Source organism: Acanthaster planci, linkage group LG06, assembly GCF_054643075.1.
Source record: "Acanthaster planci isolate LZ-2023a linkage group LG06, COTS_SCS, whole genome shotgun sequence".
Lineage (NCBI taxonomy): Eukaryota > Metazoa > Echinodermata > Asteroidea > Valvatida > Acanthasteridae > Acanthaster > Acanthaster planci.
The window spans coordinates 19,862,283-19,886,730 of record NC_141782.1 but is presented as its reverse complement, the minus strand read 5'-3'; the positions used below and the strand labels follow the sequence as shown (position 1 = coordinate 19,886,730).

General features: G+C 43.4%; 2 protein-coding genes across 5 annotated transcripts in view; one reads left to right on the top strand and one right to left on the bottom strand.

Annotated features, from left to right (window-relative positions):
- Positions 1-24: 24 nt before the first annotated feature.
- Positions 25-19,803, top strand: dhx38 (DEAH-box helicase 38). 2 transcript variants are annotated; one of them, XM_022238833.2, is made up of 25 exons: positions 25-143; positions 2,677-2,998; positions 3,460-3,635; positions 4,046-4,213; positions 4,792-4,996; positions 5,287-5,396; positions 5,584-5,648; positions 6,119-6,274; positions 7,966-8,151; positions 8,611-8,769; positions 10,107-10,331; positions 11,013-11,174; positions 12,188-12,334; positions 12,508-12,606; positions 12,805-12,979; positions 13,580-13,735; positions 14,068-14,215; positions 15,032-15,194; positions 15,421-15,585; positions 16,083-16,231; positions 16,627-16,816; positions 17,464-17,589; positions 18,015-18,110; positions 18,530-18,651; positions 18,844-19,803. In XM_022238833.2, the coding sequence occupies exons 2-25, from the start codon at positions 2,685-2,687 to the stop codon at positions 18,926-18,928; spliced, it is 3,747 nt and encodes a 1,248-aa protein (XP_022094525.2). In that variant the 5' UTR covers positions 25-143; positions 2,677-2,684; the 3' UTR covers positions 18,929-19,803. The 2 variants fall into 2 exon arrangements, with proteins under 2 accessions (XP_022094525.2, XP_022094526.2); XM_022238834.2 differs by having other exon boundaries at positions 33-128.
- LOC110981333 (copine-3-like) overlaps positions 19,298-24,448 on the bottom strand; it is a 58,212-nt gene continuing 53,061 nt past the window's right edge. For all 3 annotated transcript variants that reach the window (XM_087137604.1, XM_022238840.2, XM_022238839.2), the window contains exon 15: positions 19,298-23,940. In XM_087137604.1, the coding sequence (XP_086993730.1) occupies positions 23,836-23,940 (105 nt within the window). In that variant the 3' untranslated portion in view covers positions 19,298-23,835. The remainder of the gene's footprint in view (positions 23,941-24,448) is intronic.

Genomic DNA, 24,448 nt, shown 5'->3' with positions numbered 1-24,448 from the left:
CCACAAAATATGCCATGGGAAACAGACTATTTTGACATAACGTTAAACATACGTGATTCGCTCGTCGGAAAGGAACGCTTGTCATAGCTAATTTCACCTTTTTGTATAAAACATTACCCCAGTTGGCGGTGAGAAGTCAATAAGTAAATAAACGACTTCAAGTTTATCACGCTAATAGTTTCTAATCGTTGTGGTACCCTTTGCTTTGATTTGTTGGCAGATTTATTTTTACTGTTAAAATGGAAGTTCGAACTCGACTCATTAGTAGTAGTACTAGTAGGCCTACCAATATTGTCCTACTACTGCTTTGTACTATTTCAGGCCTAGTGCTTGCAAAGGGTGTCAGGTCAACTCGACGATTTTGGGTCATCTCGTACCCGAGTCATCTTGTACCCTGGTTAACTCGTACTCGGGTCAACTCGTACCCAGGTCAACTTGTACCCGGGTCAAGTCGTACCCAAGTTAACTAGTACCCCCTTTCATTAGTCGGTGCAAGTGATAGGATTTCAACAAATATTTTTTTTCTCAGAATTAGTTTCAGAATATAAGGCAGCACGAACATACCCTGCGACTGCCGGTGAAAACAACGGTAATGACTTAGCGATTTCTATTACGAGAAAATTTTTAAAAACGTATTTCAAATACTTATTAAACTTTACAAATAATTTATTTTTTATTTTTTTATTCTTTGCAGGCAAAGCATATCTCTTTTTGGAAAATGTGGTGGCCCTGAAAAGGGCCGTTTGGTTTGATAGCGGTTGCCCTGAAAAGGGCTGTTTGGTTTGGTTGTCCTACAGTGCAGGACCGTTCTGGTGCTTGCAGGTAGAAAGAAGCTCGGACGTCGTCAGCTCCCCAACCTGGTACTGCTGCGAGATCTTGAAAAGCTTCACTTGCATTGTCTTAGATCGCTTTTGCTGGTACCGGCGAAGCTTGGACTCCTTTACCAACCTCATCTGCAGGTGTCCCAACGATGCCTCGATGTGAAGGAGTTGAACCACAGATTCAATGTGGAAATTCATAGTGTACAAGTTAACTTGGGTACGAGTTAACTTGAATACAACTTGACTCGGGTACGAGTTAACCTGGGTACGGCTTGACGCGGGTACGACTTGACTCGGGTACAACTTAACTTGGGTGGAAATTTTGGGGTACGAGTTGACTCGAGCACGAGTTGACCCGTTACCAACTCGACCGTTTTCCAACTCGAGTCAACTTGACTCTCGACCAACTCGACCGTGCAAACGGTACAACAGGGCATAGAAGAAACGTATTTTTCCTAGTTCTGGATCGTGCGTGTAATTCGTTTTACTGTGCATGATGTGATCTGTGCGTGCACACAGTGTGATGATAGATAGCAGGGGTTCGTGTGTGCGTGCTGCTTCTCAAATTGGGAAAAATATTTTGGAGTATCTCATTGGCACAAGTTCAACTATTGATTGCATTTCAGTTGATTTCGTGGGTTCATTGAGCCGAAATTAGCCTCCATAATTTTTGCGATCCGGAACCGTTTCAATCTTTACTTTTCCCCCTTGAAATCTATTTTTCAAGGAAAGAGTTTGTCTAATAAATTGGTAAATGGTGGAGTTGACTCAACTTTGAAGTTGAGTTGGTCATCGGACGAGTTGGTTTAACAGTCGAGTTGGTCAACGGTCGAGTTGGTCAGGAGTCGAGTTGGCAAACGGTGGAGTTGACCTACAATCTTGCAAAGTTGCATAACTTGAACTCCAAGTCGTGAAGTTAGCACGGTTTAACCCTAACCCTACTTAATACTACAAATTACTACTTGTAGTAAAATGTAGTACTGAGCGCTGTCGCTTGTAAGAGGACATGACTTTATTGTTCTCTGAAGCCATAAGATACAATAGAAAAGACAATGTACCGTACAGTGCTGTGACAATATGAATGCATGGCTTTATTGTTCTCTGTACGAGTAACACTGGAAGGAACTTAGCCAGAAGTGGTAATCTGTAGCGCTAGGTCCTTCGGGCTCAGACTATTACTTAGTATTTTGTAGTACTGTGTAGTGTAAGCCAAACAATGTGCTTGGTGGTTAGGGTTAGTAGGCCTACTCATTGTGACTGAGAGTCATTGTTGTTTATATGGGGTCATATTATTTAATTGAGCTTTTGCAGTACATGATGCAAACACCACTTTTTGAAACAAATTTTCATAGCTGTGAGGTATGGTACCTCTTGAAAACGGTGTAACAAAAGAATTCAGATCATGAGACCATGCATTTTTTTTAAGCTGACAATTTCACTCACTATTCTCTTGTTTCCACCCAACGGCAATCTCACCATTTGTGTTTATGACATCGCATTTGCGTCTGGCCAGTGGCCAAGCTTGCTTCATATTTCGGTTTGACCATTCTCGGAGGCGGGAGGGATGGCGTCTTGTTTTCATTGGGCGACCGTCCTTACTGGGTGACATGTAAGCTGATACCCTCAGGATGAACATTATGCGCTGTGTAACTGTGACAGATTGCAGGATCTCAGAAATCTCCCTGCCCCCACCTCCACACTATGCTTCCGGTTCAAAACGATGTCATACTTCGGTACTCTATAGCCTAGCTACATCAGAGGATTTATAAATTCAGTGAAGTTCATGTATCTTAATGTTCTTGCATGTGGCTGAAAAAATATGGATTTATGGTTGTCCGTATTTATTGCAATACAGGTCTTGAAATGATGTCGCACGGTGATGAGTCAATCCACCGTCTTGAGGGATCCTCAGACCAGGTGGGAGGACTCATCATCAAGAAGAAGACCACAGCCAAGGAGGATGACAAAAACTCCTTCAAGTTACCTCAGCACCGCTCCTCCCTCCTGGGCCTGGATCGGCTGGCTGCTGCCAAGAGGAAGGAGAGGGAGGACCTTGAGGAGGAGACTAAGAAGAGGTCAAAGGTTACCTCCTACAGGGATGATTGGGAAGATGGAGATGATGATGTAGAGGAGGAGGATTATGAGAAGGAATCCTCTCACAAATCCTCTCACAAAAGGTAGTCAATGGTCGCCAATTTTAAGCAAAGCTGAAATGAAGCTTTAATTGTTGAATATTTTTGAGTTGAATCTCCATGCAGCAGAGCCAGCCATAACCTGAGATCTTATTTGTGTTATAATTGGGATGAAGAGGTTGACTTGACAACTGTCAGATTGTCTAAAAATGTTGTTTTTTTGTGTGCCGTTAATTTGAGGTTTTCCATCAATGTTCTCTAATCCAGTCCGTGTTGTGATGCCCAATTACCATGTATTCCAGTGTTCTGATGGATTCCTGGATTAGCGTAGGCAGATCAATAGCATCTCCAAACTCTCCCTCATCCTCCTGACTCATTTTTCTGTGCATGTCGAGCCTTTCAATTTCCCCGTTTGATCTTCAAGACGTTAACTTCCATCTCTCGTCCTCTCAGCCGTAATCTTTATTATAAAACCCAACTTGATGGATGTTTGATATCGATTGCAGGCAATACCGAGCCCCCCGTATTGAGACCCCCTCCCACCCTGGGGGAGTGAGCGATGCTGTTAGGGACAGACAAAGACAGCGAGAGAAGGATAGCCGGAAGGGCGGAGTCTATGCCTCCTCCTCCAAAGAACAGGAGGGGAAGAACCGACGAGACCGGGAGAGAGACAGGGACAGAGGTCAGGGCAAGAACACAGGAAATTTGATGGATTTCAGGAATGGCAGACCTGCGTTTCAGCTCATTTGGCACTGTACTCTGAAAACAAGTGAAAATCCATACATACTTTTCTTAATATGAAAAAAGGCACAATTTTATTGATGGTGAGCTTCGGAAAGGTCAGATTATTTTGAGCATGACACATTCAACTTCACATTTGTGCATGTGCACTAGACAAACTCATCCCAGCTTAAGACGCTCAAAAATAGTGTGATATTGTGTCACTCGAGGATAACAGGTTGTCCATAATTTTTTACGTGAGTTACTATGAAATTGGCCATAATAAGTAATAAAAACACAACAAATGAGTTGAAGATTTCATCAACAAGAGTACATCAAAAGCACTTGTTTCCATTTTTATCTCTATGACAGACAGGAGAGATCGTGACAGACACCGAGACAGACACAGAGACGATGACAGGGAGAGAAGGAGGGACCGCGACTCGGAGAGGAGCAGTCGTAGCGTTCGCAGTGAGAGGAGCGACTGGGAGAGGACACCAAGTAGAGACGATGAGCCAGGAACGCCGAGAATCTCCAGAGGTTGGGAACCGACCAATCCCGTCATCTGTTATATCCCCTCATAACACCTCACCCATAGATTCTGTTTGTTTACTGGCGGAGAGCAGGTCACATGATACATTCTGTTTTGCTTTCCTAGTGTCTGTATCCAAAGAGACCATTCTACAGCCCAAACAAACTCGAACATCACATCCGTAGAGTCATTTCTATGCTCATGCTTCTGAGAGATTTGTATAGTGATTGTGTGATATAACACATAGTGGATCTTTCATTCAGTTACAAACTGAAATGTTGGGACATGCGTATCTTTCTTGGCTAATTCAGTTTTGCTGAGTCTTAAAATGTGCAGTATCTGTGAGTGAGGTGTGATCTCATTCAATGGTTTGAGGAGCCGTTTTGAGTATTCTGCCAAAAGAAAGCTCAGTCTTTGCACGTCACATTTGAGGGACAGTGTTAGTGTTCCTGTAACTTTTAAAATAAAAAAAAAAAGAATCATTGTCGCTTTTGATATCTTCTTATGTTCGTTTTTCATCTCTCACTGATTCGTGTTTGACCAAAAAGCATAAAGCGTCTCCATTCATTTGCTGTCTTTGCTTCAGGGATAGTCACCCCATCACGGTCCAGTTGGGACGAGGACGAAGACAGCATTCCCCGCAAAGCGCCCTCAGCCTGGGACTTCCCCACGCCCCAGGTGCCGTCGGGTCGGGGCAGGGAGCGCAGTGAGAGGGGAGATCGCAGTGTGCGCAGCGAACGCCGGAGCGAGCGCAGTTCCCGGAGCAGCCGGGACAGAGACTTGGACAAAAGGTACGGTGCTTGTCGCATTCTGGCCAACGCAGCGAACAGCCAAAGTTGACTGCAATGGCTTTAGACCTACCTGTTGCCATTCACCAAATCTCACTTGGTTATAGAGGGCTTCCATAGTGTACTCTCATTCATGGCAAGACATTGAACAAGTCTTTTTGTTGGTATTTTCAAGGCTGCATGAAAAATTATTTTGAAATTGGAGGATTCAGATTGTTAGGGTCAAAAGTGAGAATGGGTAATTCTGATTCCTCCTTCTGTTGGTAATTAATTTGGGACTTTGTTCCATGCAGGGGTGGATCCAGACGTCCAGTAGAGGACACCCCCATGATGACGCCAACTCACCGCTATAACTCCTGGGCTAGTAACAGAAAACGCATGGGAATCACCCCAAAGATATCCGGTAGGTAGTCCTGAAGTCAACGAAGACACCAAGAGATGACTTGCCTCACACCAAATGTGCAAAAGTTTAGGGGATGTCTTAAAAACTTGGTGTCTGCTAGCGGGAATGCTGACCGTTCTTAACTGGGAACATGTGCAGTACTGGAAGCTGAAGTTGGTCATATTTTCTTCTTTGGTCGTTACTTCAGGAGGAGACACAGTGGAGCGATTTGCATCTGAATCGGAACGCCAGGAGTGGGAGGAAGAACAGAAGGTAACAAAGTAGACCCAAAATAACAACTAGAAGTTTGCTGAATTTGCTAACAGTTTCTGTCACCCACACTCACTATTCCATTTATTGTCCATCCTCCCCCTGTTGTAATCCAAAATACCTGTTTATTGAGTCACCATCCACAATAGAAAACGAGATAACTAGATGATATACCAGAGTTAAGGATGACTGAATAATTCATGGAGGAAGCTTTGTGTAGGGTTTGATCAGAGCAACATCAAGAGCCAATTACGGGGTATTACCAGACCTCTTGCATATTCATGATAGGCAAATTCTCACTGGTTCCCGTTCTCCATCATATGGCAATTACTATTGTTAGTTGTTTACCAGGCATGCAGACAAGGATCCATGCACGAGTCGAAATATGTGACTTCTGCAAACATCGTAAACCTTCACCTTGGTAAGTAGTTTGTTGACTTCTAGCACTTTGCTCCCTGTGTGTGTGAAAACAGAGGTTAGATCGGCAGTGGTATGGATCTGACGAAGGCTACGATGAAGCCAACAATCCGTTTGCCTCCATCCCAGAGGAGTACACGCAGAAGAGGGAGAAGGAACTCCTTAACAAGGCCTCCAAGAGAATGTCAGCTCAGCAGAGACAGATTAGCAAGGTGGGTTGGGTTGTGTTGTGTTGGTTGGATTGGGTTGGGCTGGTTTGGGTTGGGTTGTGTTGGGTCGGGTGGATTGGGTTGGGCTGGGTTGGGTTGGTTGGGTTGGGTCAGGTCAGGTTGGGTTGGATTGGTTTGGGTTGGGTGGATTGGGTTGGGCTAGGTTGGGTTGGTTGGGTTGGGTCAGGTCAGGTCAGGTTGGGTTGGATTGGTTTGGGTTGGGTGGATTGGGTTGGGCTAGGTTGGGTTGGTTGGGTTGGGTCAGGTCAGGTCAGGTTGGGTTGGATTGGTTTGGGTTGGGTGGATTGGGTTGGGCTGGGTTGGGTGGGGTTGGGTTGCGTTGGTTGGGTTGGGTCGGGTTGGGTTGGGTTGGGTCAGGTCAGGTTGGGTTGGGTCGGGTTTGGTTGGGTTGTGTTGAGTTGCGTTGGGTTGGGTCAGGTCGGGTTGGGTTGCATTGGTTGGGTTTGGCTGGGTCGGGTTGGGTTGGGTCGGGTCAGGTGAGGTTGGGTTGGATTTGGTTGGGTTGGGTTGGGTCAGGTCAGGTTGGGTTGGTTTGGGTTTGGTTAGGTTGTGTTGGATTGCGTTGGGTTGAGTCAGGTCGGGTTGCATTGGTTGGGTTGGGTAAGGTCAGGTTGGGTTAGGTCGGGTTGGGTTGGGTCAGGTCAGGTCAGGTTGGGTTGGATTTGGTTGGGTTTGGTTGGGTCAGGTCAGGTTGGGTTGGTTTGGGTTTGGTTAGGTTGTGTTGGATTGCGTTGGGTTGAGTCAGGTCGGGTTGCGTTGGTTGGGTTGGGTAAGGTCAGGTTGGGTTAGGTCGGGTTGGGTCAGGTCAGGTCAGGTTGGGTTGGATTTGGTTGGGTTGGGTTTGGTTGGGTCAGGTCAGGTTGGGTTGGTTTGGGTTTGGTTAGGTTGTGTTGGATTGCGTTGGGTTGAGTCAGGTCGGGTTGCGTTGGTTGGGTTGGGTAAGGTCAGGTTGGGTTGTGTTGTGTTGGTTGTGTTGGGTTGGGTCAGGTCAGGTTGGGTTGCGTTGGGTTTGGTTAGGTTATCTGAATGGGATCCGTGCTCACGTACTACCTCAAGAGAGCCAGTTCAGCACCATTGCGGCCATGCACCTGTCAGCCACTGTGTACATTTATTCTTTCAAACCTTGGTCGTGTATTTTGGTTTACGTACATACTCAAAACAGTGGATGCAGTGTGTCAATCCCGCTAGGCTCTATGGCTCAATAACATCGGACCCTCGTGAGTAAAGTCCATAAGCTCTCCCACAACCATCTTATATTGTGTCTGTGGTTAGGAGACACCGTTTCCTCTTGAGCTGTGTCCAATACTGGCTTCCAAAGCTATGGCTGCATCTTTGACCGCATGTGTCTATGTAATTATTGGCAACTGACAACGACCTGTAACTTGCACTGGACACAAGATTGGCAGGCAGTTTGACATTGTGTAATAATGGAAATGGCAAATTATAATGCTGAGAGTAAGCAAGGCTCCGAAGTTGGCTTCGTTTTACAATGCAGCCTCCTCGCACTGTGGTTTTCCTTTCACCAGTGCTCTTTTATGGGCTGTGTATTCCTAGTGTAATGAGAGCAGGGCTGTGCAAGATAGATAGCCAGTTGATAAACCCTTACCTTCTTACATGTCAGGCAGTTGAGGAAATAGAAGTTTTTGTCATTTGATCGTACTCCATTTTTACAGGACAATGAGAAATGGGAGACCAATCGGATGCTGACCAGTGGAGTGGTGACCCGAGTTGACTTTGACGAAGACTTCGAAGAGGACAACGTGAAACGCACGCATTTGTTGGTCCACAACATTGTGCCACCATTTCTTGACGGACGCATCGTGTTCACCAAGCAACCAGAGCCCGTCGTCCCTGTCAGAGTAAGTTCAGTGTGATATGAGAATGCATTCAGCAATATCAGAGGCAAAAAAGGGATTTTTAGGGCAAAATAGGTTTTTGGGATAATCCTGGTTAAGTGTAGAGCTGAGTGATTCGAATGAAGCACGTTTGACTTTTTATTTTACTTGTTCATGGTAAACGGTAGATAACATTGATGAAAGACCATAATGTATTTTGCTGGCTTTTGGTATGGATTCCATGTGTAGACACAAGAGGGCGCTGTTTTGGCCAGTAACAAGGAGAGCTCCCATGGTTCTGGAAAATCCCGATAAATACTGGGAAAAAAGCTGTTCTGGAAAGTCATGGAAAATTGTGAGAAAATAGGGTGTCCTGAAACCCTGTTATCAGAGGAAAAGGTTATGGAAAAGTTATGGGCTGCAGCAACCCTCGCAACTTCATATTTATGTATTTATTCCTTTTCTCTCTCTTCTTCTGCACAGGATACGACCTCTGACCTGGCCCAGATTGCCAGGAAGGGGTCCCTGCTCGTCCGCAAGTACCGAGAGCAGAAAGAGAGAAAGAAAGCCCAGCACAAGGACTGGGAGCTGGCCGGGACTAAGCTCGGGAACCTCATCGGAATCGAGAAACAGGACGACAAGGTAAAGTTGCGGAGAAGGTGACCCTGTGAAAGCCTAGCCTTTGAGAGCTCTCATCTTGGTTAGTTCAAGGCTTAGGGGAGGTATTTCAACGATATAGCCCTTATACTAAGAGCTCCCTGGGTTATAGCAAGTTTGGTAACAAAATAGTGGAGAAACAAGATTATAAGGTAAAGAGAGAGAGGAGAACTTGTAGGCAATGATTTGGCCTTTGCACTGGAACGCCTACCATGAGCAAATTTTACAAACCTCTTTCGCTAAGAGAAACTTTGTAATGAGGCAAGGCAGGGAGAAAGAAAGCACTTGAATGTACGGCCTGGCCTTCAAGAGCTCTCAGGTGGGCCTAGTTCAAGGCTCAGTGCAGGTGTTCCAGTGATTTGGCCACTGTTCGCTGTGTTGATGTGTGAATGTAGACAGTGGTTTGTTTTGAATTGACCGTGCATTGTCTGTACAGAGACCAAGCTGGGAGTACTAAAGTGTACCTATATTGGAAAGCTTAGTCTTTGCTCAAGCGTGCTACACTGAGTAACCTTGGAATGTTATTTTCATATTTGAGTGCTTAGTCTTTCCTCCAGCATGCCATAGTAACAAGGGAATGTCAAGTGTTGAATTGAATTGGAATTTATTGTCATCTGTAGAAATATACAATGAAATTCGTTGTGGTCTTGCAAGCAGTAAGATCTTATTACAATATGCTTGTAGAATTAAAATTAAAGATACATTTACTAAAATTAAAACCTTAAAAACTGATAAAATATTAAAACCTCACATTAACATGAATTACGGCACAAAGGTACAAATTTACATAAATAACCATAAAGCTAAGAATCAAAACTGAGATCACACCTGGTCATTCAATAAACGTACAGTGCTTGGATAAAAACTGTTCAAGGTACGGTTGGAATCAGCTCGGATTGACCTACATCGTTTATCCGTTCTCATCATCTAAAAATAAATCATTAGCTGGGCGAGATGTGTCTGCAATAATTTACTTAGCTTTTGTTTCTACACAAGCTTCATCAAGTTTTTCCAAAGCAGGTCGATCTCCACCAATTATATTGCTGGTAGTGTTAACAACACGACAGGAGTTTCCTGTCCTCCACAGTACGGTTTCCATGGTACATTGTTTCCATATTTGAATGCCTAGCCTTTTCTCAAGCAGCAAATTCAGAGGCAGACTGCTGCAGTTGGTGACTTTGAAAACACTGCTTTGTTCACTCTAGTAGTGCACAATGTTTCCCCGTGGACTAGACGTGAATAAACAAGGTTATTGAGTTTTGAGCAGTTCTTCATTTATCTTCCATTGTCTTTGATTGCTACGTCGTCTGTCCATTTCCAAGGGGTCGGAGGACGTCAACTACAAGTCACAGCAACAGTTTGCCGAGCACATGAAAGAGAAGACAGAGGCCGCCAGCGACTTTGCCATCAAAAAGTCGCTGAAGCAGCAGCGAGAGTACCTGCCCATCTACGCCATCAGAAACGAGCTGCTCAACATCATCAGGGACAACCCCGTCGTCGTGATTGTCGGGGAAACAGGATCAGGGAAGACGACACAACTTACGCAGGTAGCCATCATAATGGGTTTAGGATACAAGATCTGTACACTTTTTTCACACTTAGTCGTAGAAATCCAAAGTATTGCTATTGTTAATGGAGTCATTCATTAGTCCATGAGTCAATGTGATAGAATTGCTAGCAGAGACAATATTTGCTAACCTGAGTTGGTTACCAGCCAAAATGGCAACAGCGTCTTATTTGTGCAACTGATTCCTCGCTATACATTTGCTTAACACATCAATTTGCCATTTCTGCTTAGCAGGTTTGTGCATACTTGCTGACTCCTCCCAAATAGATGCCATCTACTCACCCCTTGCAGTGTTCATAATTTACCTTGGAAGCTTATCATGACCTTGGTTACAAACTTGTACTCTGTTGCCAGTTGGTTTGGATTCTGATCTCAACCCTCCTCAAGAAAATGGAACGTGCTAAGCTGTTTGAATGCCATGGCACACTATGGCCACAGCGTCCAACTAACAGTCTGTAGAACTGTTTGCAGTTGATGTTTGAATTACAATAAATTTCTAAAATAGCAATAAAATGATTCACAGCACATGAAATTCCATTAAAGTAAAAATACATCAAAATAATTAATTTTCCATCCAATATAAGGCTACAAGTTGTGGCAGTTTGAATTTGATCCAACAGAATTTTTAAAAAAATCACCGTTGTCAACATTTTCCCCACAGTACTTGCATGAGGATGGTTACAGTAAGTATGGCATCATTGGCTGTACTCAGCCCAGGCGTGTGGCTGCCATGTCCGTGGCCAAGCGCGTCAGTGAAGAGATGGGTGTGGCTCTAGGGGAGGAGGTGGGATATGCCATCCGATTTGAAGACGTGACTTGTGAGGTAACGTCTGAACTTGAGTGCTGCTAAGTTTGCATTTCCTTGCCAGATTACAAATATTAACGTTGCACCAATCATTTTTAATGCCGCTTGTGCACATCAATTTGTACTTTTTTGTGACTTTTTTTTTGACTCGGTGCCTGACTTTTTCTTCACATAAGTAGAGAAGAAGCACTTTCGTAGAATGTTGCTTTTCGTGTCCAGGTTTTGGAGGGAAGGTGTTAAGAGTTGGTGGAGTTTGAGTGGAATGGCTTAATAACTCTTAGATTATTTCTATTGTTGGATGTATATAACCCAGGCTTACAAAATCGCCCCAGCTAGGTTTGTGTATAGGACCTTTGAAAACAATCTCACACACTGTAAATCACTAGGAATCCTCAACTTTGTTGACCCTCATCGTACCCCTTTTCATCACAATGCCAAACTGATTGACGCATCAAAATGAAGAGCTCCGTTTTCTCTTTCTAACGGAAACCGAAACCTAATTACTGACCAAAATGGCCTGAAGACTGACGTTGTGGGATCTGGTCTCTTGCACTATTCTGACATACTGCCACTGCTGCACTTCCACCACACTCACCTGTGCATTCGTAAACGTAGGGTGTGCATGCAACACCCTGTCCTCTCTGAGTAGAAACAAGAGGGTGTGCTTTTACATGATAATGACGGTCCTTTGGTAGGAGCTCACGGCGTAGGCGCATAAGTTTATGTGCGTTTGGCGTGGGGCGCACTGAGTGCACTACAAATTTATGCCGGAATGTATGCTCTTCGTGTGTGTGCCAAATGCGTGCAGGAACCAGGTTGGAAAACTTCTTTCTTTGGCCAATGAGGGTGCACTTCAACTCAGGGCGGCTCGATCAAAGAAGTATTCAACGTGACGCTTGCCACTGCAGCAGTGATTTCCAATTTGGTCCCAGGATTACCCTCTCTCCATCTGGGTCTGAATTTCTTGGGCTAGTCTCCCGTCTTCTGTTTTTAATACAGGTCTATGATGTTATCTGTTGTTTGAATTACAGAAAACTATAATCAAGTACATGACTGACGGTATCCTGCTGAGAGAATCCCTACGCGAGTCAGACCTGGACCACTACAGCGCTATCATCATGGACGAGGCTCACGAACGCTCCCTGAACACCGATGTGCTGTTTGGACTACTCCGAGAGGTATGTGGAGCAGCCACCTTTGAAAGTTGTAGCATGAATCACGGTGAACTTCGAATGGGCTTGTGTATGAACTGAAGAGGGTGCTCTTTACCTAAGAACAAGGGTGCTGTGCAGGAGGAGGTCACAAATGATATGAGGAGCTTGAAGTTTGTCCTTTTAACTTTCTTTAAAAGGTGGTTGCTAGGAGACAAGACATGAAGCTCATTGTCACATCAGCCACAATGGACTCGGACAAATTTGCGGCCTTCTTTGGAAATGTTCCTGTCTTTGAGGTTTGTGGTATCCATTTTTGTGATGTCTTGATTTCTTTGTTCTGGGGTTTGAAAGAAAAATAATGGAATTAGAAACAGTTACACATGTGCAGTGCGTGCAGTACATGACGTTTTATTTGTAACTGCTCTGTAATTTATCACAACGATCTTCTCTTGACAGTGGATAGATGTTTCCTTCTTATTTCTCACTTTGAATAGATTCCCGGTAGGACGTTTCCTGTCGACACCATGTTCAGCAAGACGGCGGTGGAGGATTACGTGGACGCGTCCGTCAAGCAAGCCATCCAGATCCACCTCCAGTCATCCCCCGGTGACATCCTGGTCTTCATGCCCGGCCAGGAGGACATTGAGGTCACCTGTGATGTCATCGCAGGTCAGCAGGGTCAATCTTAGTTTCCATGGCAACCGTTTCTCTTCCTTCTAGTTTCGATTTTTGTTGAAGACTTCTTTAACCCCCTACTGTTGACCCTCTACAGCCTTCAGTTCTATTCTGTCTAAAAACACTGTGCTTGAAAGCTCTGACAACCCTTGTTAATTTAACGGAGGAAACATCACCAACCATAGGAGGTTTAATTTTCAACAGCCGCCTTTCTTAAGTTTGACTTTGTTATCGTTGTGCTGGCTTACACTATATTTATAAAACTTCTTGAGTTTATTCTGGTTAAGCAAGTTTTGGGGGTTTGAATTTCTCGTCTTCCATACCAAAACCAATGCGCCTAGAGCAGAAGCACCCTGTCATCGGTTGAAGAGAGCACGTTGATGGGGAGTGTTCATTTTGTTGGTAGCGATGCGATCGTAATGCTTGCATTTCATAGTCGTTTGTGAAGCAGTAAAGTGCCTTTCCCACCAAAGGAGCCTCTGTTGCTAGGAAAATTGCGCCCTCTCTTGGTTCCGCTCAGGGCCCGTAGCTGTGTACAAGGATTTACAATATCTAGGAACATTACTTCAATCTCATCTTTCCCTCCCGATTTAGAGAGACTAGGGGAGCTGGACAACGCCCCTCAGTTGGCCATCCTGCCCATCTACTCCCAGTTGCCATCAGACCTGCAAGCCAAGATCTTCCAGAAGGCCCCGGACGGCGTCCGCAAGTGCGTGGTGGCTACCAACATTGCCGAGACATCGCTGACAGGTGTGCTTGCCAATAGTGCATGTGATTGACCGACAAGGAAGCTTTTTAATGAAGTGATGGGTGCGCGCACCCGCTAATATGTGTTCATCCATAGTTTGTAGGATTTGTTCTAACAATTGCTGTTGGATTGGAGCATATTTACTTCATGAATCTCAATACGGAGTCCTTGAAAGGCCTTTAATTGCTCAATATTCATGCCAAGTTTTAGGGTTTGTCCTAGTCTTTATATCTCATGGAGTAGTGCTAAAATATCCCAGCTGCCTTAGCTGATGTCTTTCAGAACCTTCCGTATTTCTAAACAATCTCCATATTCTTCTCCCGTCTCTGGCCAGTTGATGGTATCATGTTTGTAGTGGACGCTGGCTACTGTAAGCTAAAGGTTTATAACCCACGGATCGGTATGGACGCCCTGCAGGTGTACCCCATCAGCCAGGCTAACGCCCGACAGAGATCAGGTAGAGCTGGAAGAACAGGACCAGGGTAAGCATTCTTCCAAAAACACCTCAGACGACCTCGAATATTTCCTTTTAAGTTGAATTATGGTAGTTGATTGTGAATGCGGCGCTCAGTTGCCTTCATCCTAACCACTTCGTTGCAGAGTTTATGTAAACCCTATCGTCTGTGATGGTTTCACGGGGAGCGTGTAAATGCATTCGGGCAGTTTTTTTTTCACAGTAGTGAGTGACATGTAAACAAACACAAATGCTTCAGTGGTTCATATTAGTTTGATAGATGCACAGAGGGTCTGGCTAGTCCATGGAGGTTGACCGTGTGGTGCCTTGATTTGGTCAAGTGCCAGGACGATTCGTCACAGCTTACATTGCTTTGTTTAACTGTCTGCGATTGTAGAACACAAGTCTTATGCAAAGGACTCAGCGCTTGCAGGGTCTCAAGGAGACGTTAACATTTGTATCAGTCAAAAAGCTAATATTTTTGAACCAAAATAATACTACGGCTAGGGCGGGTTCAGTGTAAAATAATGCATCCTTCAAGTAGTGCCTTAGCCTATGGGTCATTCCATGAGGTTGGGGCACAATTTGTGACGGTATCCTTGTCACATGGGTAACTTTTACCGTCTGTCATGACCTGGAGAGAAAGTCATTTACTCTGTAAAAATAACACACACCTCTGTATTCAGCCTTACAAGATGTATAACAAAGTCAATGGAAATAGCCGTTCATTTATACGGAACCCACGTAACAATGGACACCGTCACAAATTGTCCTCCGACCTCATGGAATGACCCCTCTATTGAACCAAACAAAAATCTACTTTTTTCTATTTTGCCCCCCATAGGCAGTGCTACAGACTCTACACGGAGCGAGCATACAAGAATGAACTGCTAGTTACCACGGTGCCAGAGATACAGAGAACCAACCTGGCCAATGTTGTGCTGCTGCTGAAGTCACTTGGAGTCCAGGACCTCTTGCAGTTCCATTTTATGGACCCACCCCCTCAGGTGAGAAACTCACAGTCCCTGATATGGTTACTCAATGAAAAAATGTTAAAGGTCTGTACTTACTTTTTAAATTGTGTCACAATCATGCATGGCTTGGAACACTCTTCAGAGACTAACTTACCAACCGCCATCAAAAATTCACATTTTGCTGGCAGATAAAAATGTTTGTGCAAAGCACAAAGTGAGAGAAGTTTTCTAAAAAGGGCTTCTATTTTGTTACTTTCAGGACAACATGCTCAACTCTATGTACCAGCTGTGGATCCTGGGAGCTCTAGACAACACGGGTTCCCTCACCCCTCTGGGAAGACAGATGGTGGAGTTCCCTCTCGACCCTGCCCTCTCCAAGATGCTGATTGTTGCCGTGGAGATGGGATGCAGTACTGAAGTCCTAGTAATTTCTCATTCATTGCCAAAAATAATTCTCACAGGCGGGACGGCCAATTTAGGGAGCAGCTAAGCACCAACAATGATCTGAGTGCAAGTTGTGTTAAAATAAAATCAGGTTACCAGCTAAAATGCCATTTGCTGTAAATAGTGTGCAGCTGGTAGTCTGCTCATTCTTGCTAAGTCAAAAAGTATAACCAGAGAAGTTGCTTAATAGCAAATGGAGAAAGACCCAAATTAACTTCTGGTCCTGATTTCATGGAGCTAGAAACTTCATATTTGTGTTGCTTAGCGGAATTCCTCCGAGTACCAGTGACAAACACGGTAGACAGCATGGCATCTTATATTTGTTGTGCCTGTTTCAGTGGTCAGTAGCTCTTCTAAGCAGCATTTTTACCTTGACTTTCTTAACTCCACAGAAATAACCTTATTTTAATAAATATTCCAGTTGTTCCTCATTTCTTGTTTCACTCCTGACTTGAGGTTTCTTTTTCCTACCCCTAGACCATAGTGTCCATGCTGTCCATCCCTTCAATCTTCTACCGGCCAAAGGGCAGGGAAGAAGAGAGTGACCAGGCCAGAGAGAAGTTTGCCGTGCCCGAGAGTGACCATCTGACCTACCTCAATGTCTACCAGCAGTGGAAAAACAACCAGTAAGATCTGACGTGTAATTTGTAGGCCACATCGAAGTTGGCCATCTCGTAGTTACAGCGTAAAGGCCTGCTCACACTTGGCTCAAAAGCGAACACAAGTGAGAAGTTGTGACGTCAGATCAAATCGTCGCGCTGCAAATTTACAACAGTGTTTCATCTCAACTCAAGCGAAATTCTGCAACAAATCTTTCGTGACTTCAAATTTACTTCACTTTCACATTTGCCTGAAGTATGAACCGGCCTTTCTGCTGAATTTTGCCCCAGTATTGTAAATTTGTTGAGCAATATTAACTTGAACGAGGACTCTGTGAATAGCAGCAAATTCAATATCTGTGTCCTCATCTTTTCTCTTGCACAGAAGGTTTTTATGTCAACTGAATTTTTTTTCCCATCAGTTATTCATCAATATGGGGCAATGAACATTTTATCCACGTCAAAGCGATGCGCAAAGTACGCGAGGTGCGCCAGCAGCTGAAGGACATCATGGAACAACAGGGACTGAATTTGGTATCCTGCGGCACCGCCTGGGATATTGTGCGCAAGTGTATCTGCTCAGCCTTCTTTCACCAGGGCGCCAGACTGAAGGTAGGCTGTGATGTGCCATTCACCAAGCATTTCTCTCAATTCACCAATTTACCTTGAAAGTACCGTAGTTTTTCTAATTATATAAGTGGTTGAACAAGTAAAAAAATTGACTGGCACAGAATTTGAGCCTGTAACTTTTCGAACAACCGCATCAGCGCTGACTGAGATTGTTCTGAACTTGTCCATAGTTGCATTGACCCTCTCCTAGTCGGTTTGCCTTTGTGGCCACTGATGGTTCTCCTGAGTCAAAGCGGTGTCAATATTGGCAACGCTACGAACTAGAAAAAAAGATAGGTGTGATTCTCTCAGAGGATGCAGATTATTTGATTTGATCGCCATAGAAACACCAGTGGGCAACTGGCTGGTTCACTTTAGATCAAGATTTGGTTGAACATGAATTGATTGGATTGAGACTGAAAATCCGAGGCCAGGAACAACGGCATCATGCACATTGAATTACATAATGCAACTTCTGTTTGTGGCCCAAGTCAAGTTGCTCAAACCAGAATCTTGTACAAATTGTAAATCAATTGGAGCTTGCAACGTTTTACACCTGCATTAAAGTCCATTTTCATTAAAATGACTGACTACATCAACACAAAGGGCTCAGTTTTTCAGACACAGTCTCATTGTTTCATCCACGGCAGGGTATCGGCGAGTATGTGAATATTCGCACAGGCATGCCGTGCCATCTTCACCCGACTAGTGCCCTCTTTGGGATGGGTTTCACCCCAGAGTACATCATCTACCACGAACTGGTCATGACATCAAAGGTAAAGATTACATAAGAGGTTATTTAAAGGGTGATGCTTCTTCAGTTGTTGCTGTGAGGTCAGATTTATAGACCTGCTCAGGACAGAAATTAGTAGCATGGAAACAAGTTGCTCGGAAAATAAAAGGTTACCGTTCTAAATGCCGTGTAATCTCTATGTCTTGAGACAGGTTACCAACTGATTTCCGTGCCACCCCTGAAATTGCTAAGCGTTATTTCAGCAATAGCATGTGCTTAACATGAAATCTGGCGGAGATCTTCCTAATTCTCCTCGTAAAGTTAACGTCCTGCTACTGATTTGAAATCTTCAATCTGCATCTACCAGACTTGAGCACAGTACACCGGTGCCAGCAGATGAAGTAATGAACGGTGTCCGTGTGACATACACGGCAGTGTTACTTGTTGTTTGTCTTCTGCCCATCACAGGAGTACATGCAGTGTGTGACGGCCGTGGAGGGAGAGTGGCTTGCCGAGTTGGGTCCCATGTTCTACAGCGTCAAGGAGGCTGGCAAATCCAGACAGGTATGGCTGAAACAACTTTTGCGGTATCATTGACGTGACTGTGTGTCAATGAAGGACAAATGGTTCACTGTCTTGAAATGGTCAGTAAAGTTTTCAGTTTTTTTGAAAGTGTCAGCACATGTTGAGTTCTAATGCTATAAAATCTAGTGCTTCAACCTTAACCCTAAAGCATATTTGCCAGCAATCTTTTCCAATCTTCCAAAGTCACTGTGCAGGAACTTGATAGTATAATAATCTTGGCTCTCTTCGCTCTCTCAAAGGGTATCAAGCTCTATGTGAATGCCTAGTCCTACAAACACCTCCCAAACCACCTGATGGATTTTGATAGATGTGGGAGGGTTGGGGGTGTTCATGTGCATTGAGCCGGAACCAATCATGTATAGTCCCATTGACTTTTCCTGACTGGCGTTGTGTTGCAGGCCAATCGTCAGATGGCCAAGGCCAACTTAACAGCCATGGAGGAAGAGATGCAGCTGGCCACTGAAGAGTTGAAGGCCAGAAAAGAACACGAGGAACAGAAGAGAGTGACGTCCATTAGAAGGTAAGACTTGCATTTAGCACTAGCCCTTCTACGAACAAGAAAAGGTTTTAGGGAATGTTTCCTCAAAATGAAATGTGAAATGCACGGTTCCCCAGTTTTATGTGAAATGCGTAAGTTGATTTTCCTGAAAACTGCCAAATTTGCTATTTTTCACTTTTATCTGTGTCAATGGTATTTCTAATTTTATTGTAGGTTACAAATTTCTACACCAGGAAGGAAAGAGCCCAAAACTCCAGCATCTGTGCGAAGGAAAACGCCCTCATCCTTTGGTCTCTGAGAACACTGTCCGAGGAGACAGCCAGCACATGCTCACATTCTGGTTCCTACAAGAAGATTCCTCCAAGCATTGAACTTAGCTTTCAGCTCATCTGTGAAATAAACTCCAAGTATATTCTCTGGCTTCTGTCTTTCGGAACCACTCCCCACTCTTAGAAATTGTCCCGTGGTGTCATTGCAAACTGATATCAATGAACATGCAGCCCCCCAGAATAAGAATTCTGTGGTTCTCCCCTAGAACCAAACCAGCCTTCCGGTTCCTTGCAGGAACTGAAGTATTTCCTCCGTGATTTGGTTTTAATGCATCTCTGCAAACCAACAACAGTACTCCATCACACAAAGCCTACAGAAATTACAGTGAAACAGGTCATCTGCTATCCACATTCTTCTGTTTTTAATACAAGAATTACATAAACTACACTGTGCTCGTCTTTCTACATGGCTGACTTATACCTTGAAATGTTCAACTACTTTGGCCTAACTTCCCGAACAATCTCTCCTACTGCTGTACGGCTACCAGGTAGTCACTATGACTATGCTAATAACGTACGACGCTACAATCCCCCTTATTTACAACAGGGCTCGAGTCAAGTCCATCCCGAGACAAGTTAGAAATTCTGTCACAATTCCAGTCGGAAACTACTCGGGTGAAGGAGTGCTTGTTTCACAGCTCATTTGAATAGTCAGTTGCTTGGCTCAAAACTACATGACTTGTGAGGGGACTTGTGTGATGAGCTAGACCACAGCCCAAATACACTGTGCTCTGTAATGGAGGTACCTAGAATGGTTGTCTTTTAACAATTTGTGTGTAATGTACAAAGGATTTGAAGTAAAATAGAGGAAATAAAAGGGTATTGAATCCACACCATCACTAAATTTACAGTCCATACGACGTCCTTACAAAACTGAACCCCACCTCCACAAAAAAGTGCACACTGAACTACTGAACCTGTCAAAATCCAGCACCAGGTTTTGGTAGATTTAGGCCTTGTAGTACGTACTACTGCTTTATTGCAGAGTTGGATTTTAAGGGGTTTAGGAAAATATGCTCAAGGCATTAATGCCAATATACATGTAATTCTGAAATATTGCATCTTTTCTTTTTTAATTAATAAAACTGGCTTTGTTACAGCCCGATGACAGGACAGTTATTCTGTGATTGGTATCACTATTGCCATCAGCAACCTGATTGGCTCAGTGATCAATGGTTTCTTTGTTTTGACCAACCAAATTGGAGATAACACCCTTTTATTGTGACTTTTTACATCAAACTTGCCTTGGATACAAGCCCCTTGTAATAAGGTTTGGTGTAAAAATTTAAGCTGAGGAAAATGAATAACAAGTATCCAAAAGGTGCTGAATTATTTTTCGTGCATTTTTTTGTTATTCCAACCTTTATAGTATATAAAATTTTGAGGGTGTCCAATCACGAGTGATTTTTTAAAAGTTACTTTATTGAATAAATATGAACGTGTCAGACTTCAAACTTGGGTTTGAAGTTCCATATTTTTTTCTGGATTAAAAACGGTTGTCAATTTGAAGAACAATTTACCAAAAAATGAGGCAACATGCATAGCACTGATTAATGTATAGTTAACCTTACTAAAAAATATTGGGTTCTACATGATTTTAGCGTACAAATCCAAGCCAAAACAATATTTTCAATATTTTATTTGGTGGTTTCACTGAACCGAGATTGTAGTAGGGATGCTGACATTTTGAAATGTATGTAACCAACGTGAAAGCTGCAGTTTTGTCAGCTTTTGGTGCTCCCCTGAAAAAATGTGTACCGTCGGGTTCCCCCCCTACAATTAACCCTTACGCCACATGATCTATTGGCTGGAGGAGTCACTCCCAATGTGTAAAAAAGGCATAGGTATACCGACTTCAGCACCAGTCTCAACATTGCTAGTTTGCTTGTAAAGTGTGTAGATGAATCCACTGACAGATCACCGGACACCCCCGAAGGCCCCCTAAAATGGTGGAAAGTAACGGCTGGATTTTGTAGAGAGTGACCATCATGAAACACTAGTTCTATCAAATTGCTGTCAAATTGCTTACTGCCATTTAAGGGTGCTATGGCAAATAACCAGAAATAGCATTACCACGGTCACTGGAACTGCTTATACCATAGAGCTAGTACCAGGCAGGTGGGGCCGTGTCCAAATCAACAGGCTATGGCTTAGAGTAATACACACCCCTATAGGAAGTGGCTGTAGCCATTAGCTGTTCCCTTCCAGAGGTGCACTTATTATTTCCAGCCATACCCACAACTTTTGGGAACAGCTCAAGTGTCCTTTCTTGCAGTGAGTCTCTGTGCATAAATCACATTGGCCAATTTTTGCCCAGCTCTTTGGCTAAGAGATAAGTGACAAAAGATGCCATATTTTCTGGATTTCAAGAAATTTAACCCTTCTTTATTTTACATGTAACTATCAATTCATGTAACTACATACATTATACCCTCCTTGCTTTTCACGAGAGTATGCCACACATCACTGTCTTCACATAAAACTAAACCAATTCCACTCCATGGAAGAGCATTCTAAAGCACATACATTGATATAAAACCAGCGGAAATAAAAACTCTTGCCTGTACTTCCATTTTTCAGTCTGACAATAAAATCTACTGCATAAAGTACTTCCACATGGTCTGCATATCAATGCTCTACCAGACAGGTCAGGGTTTGCTTAAAGGACTGTTTAGTGTGGTAATTGAAAAAAAGAAAAATACATCTTGAAAAAAATACATCTTGAAAAAAAGAAGATGGACACTGTAAAAGTTAATTACTGTGGTAAAAAGATCTTGGAGATGATGCCAGAGACTGGTGAGGAGTTGAGGATGGCAATGTAGAAGTGGGAGGTTTAAGTCAAAGGTCGGAGTGGTGTGACAGGGTAATAACTTAAGATTAAAGTGGAGACAAAGTACATGTGGCAGGGAGAGAAGCAATTGCTAGTATTGAAGGTGAAGATTAAAAACTTGTGGTGATAAATGCTGAAGATGGTGAACGTGGAACTACAAATGTGGTCCAAAACGTGTCACATGATATAAATAGTAAAAACTACATTATTTACACTTGCCTACCTACAAAATAAGCAATACTTCAAAAAGCACTGGTTAATCCGCTCAGTAGCCCAGTCCATATTTCTGTTAAATTACACACACGCTATAAACCTGACTTCCAAAAATAAAATTTAGCAAACAAAATGTAATACATCACACATGGTTACTGCCATGATTCAGATTGTGGAGTTGACCCAGTGGTAAATTTGAAGGTTTTGTGGCATAGAGGTTTTGTGAGCACAGTGTCTACACTTTTATGATGCAATGCAAACATTGGCTAGAAAGTTTGAACAATTTTATAACTCACTGTCGCAATGACTGGGTGCCAGCCTGTGACCAAACAATGCAAAATTTGTAAAGAATGATCTTTGTGACTCAGTGCTGGAGTACTCTAACCCGAGTGCAACTCGAGTACCAATAAGTACTTGGCTAGTACTCGATCATAAGTACTCAATAAAGTACTCATAATTTTGTACTCCAACTCGTCCCTAAACTCGGCAAATTGTACTCGGTTAACTCAATCCCAGTCATGCACTACTCAAAAGAAATTGGGATTTTTTTCGATTCAATTTTTTTCAATAAACTTTGATCAAGAATTTCACATAGTGTGAGCTGAACGTTACAAGACACACAGTATTTTTATTGACTCAAAATTGAGATTTCGTGAATGGGTGTTGGCACTTGGCAGTGCTCCCAGTATCATTAGTGTTCCATGTTTTAGTTTTACAATGTACTAGGATGTACTCGATTATCTTTGTACTCATACTCAGCCCGTACTCTGACGCTGAAAAACTCGAACTCAGATTTTTGGCCCAGGACTCAATTAAAAAGCACTCAGACTTGGCCCATACTCGGCACTGTGTGTGCTTGGAAAACTCAGTACTCAAGTTTTGGTACTCAACTACATCACTGTTGTGACTGAATCCAAAGATTTGTAAGTACATATTTCAGACACTCTTTTGTTACCATCCAGCAGGAAAAAAAGGTTCTTCATTCGGATGAATCACTCAGTTTGATAACTGAAACACATTGGCCATGATTGGTCGATCTCCGTGAACATTTTTTCCAAGATTTGTTGACAATTCTACCGTAAGCCAATTGGCTTTTCAATCCAATTCACAGTTGTCAAACAGGAGATTGTAAAGCTGCGATTTCATGCAGGACTGACCAACCAGGCAAAGCTACAGGATGATCATGCTGATTATGCTGATCATGCTGATTTGCCGACTGCGCCTAAAACACACGCGCACGGCCATTAAGTGGGTTAACAATACTGATAATTCCTGTCACTACAAAAGATTGGCTCACAGGCCTACAACTCAAAAGTAGCTCTGATGAATGATTGTGACTCATTTTGACAATGGATGCTGACAAATCAAGTACAAGATCGCTATCATGCCAACGTCCAAATTAAAAAAGATGTACATGTAGCAAATGGAAGTCAGTCCTCTCTACTTGCACACCAATTTGGTTAATCATAAACTAATCTACATGTAAGTACAGTCAGATACACTAAGCTGGCTTAAGTTTCTACAATTCCACTGCCACTTCGAGCTCTGCAGTTTTGTCAATGTTTCAGAGTTGAACCAACTCTTCTTTTTTCTTTTTTTCCCCAATAGGGGAATAATAGTAATAAAAACATTTATCTGTACAACAAGACGTATTTGATTGTTAAATTTTACATACATAGTACTGAAGACTTTAAAGTTGTTAACTGTCAAACTATTGCTGAAGAGAACCTACGCCTATGTTAACATCATGCTTAGCATGGCGGGGGGGGGGGAGGGCAGGAGGAAGTGGAGAAGTGTACAGAGAGTGAAATTCCGACTGGAGAAAGCGCCGTACTAGCGGGGAATGGTGGGCGGATGGAGTTCCTTCATCTCAAAATATTGCACCACCTGCTTGGGCACCTCGGCCAAGACGCACTTGGTCAACTTGGCTGGTGTTGCCTAAAAACCAGGAAAGTAAAAAAGTTGATCTATGTGGAAAATAATAGAGGTACGGTCTCGAGTACTCTTTGAGCATTCTGTGTCAACATCCTCCTTCCATCACTAACCTCATTTCAATACTGTCTAATGTCTGAGGAGTCAGGTTGGCACCTTGGCACTAATACCATAGCAAACTACGTGCTTGTCTTTGTGCACATCTGGCATGCCAGTGATTTTTCATGTTGGCACATGGGCGACAGGTGCAGGGGACCACTGGCATTTGAGTGGTGCATGTACCCCAACCTCTCCATTTGTCATCAATGAGGGTGAAACTGTCTGAAGCTGTATAGGCTATTTCTCAACCTAATAGCTCAAATCTAAACACCGGGCAGCTGAAGAGATTTGGAGGGCCATAGTAGCTGTGTAATGACAGTGATATTTGATATTATCCATTGAACCTCATAGGAAAGCATGCATGTAAACAAGGCGTGGTGTGACTATGTTTTATTCAAAGTGTCATTGTGCAGGG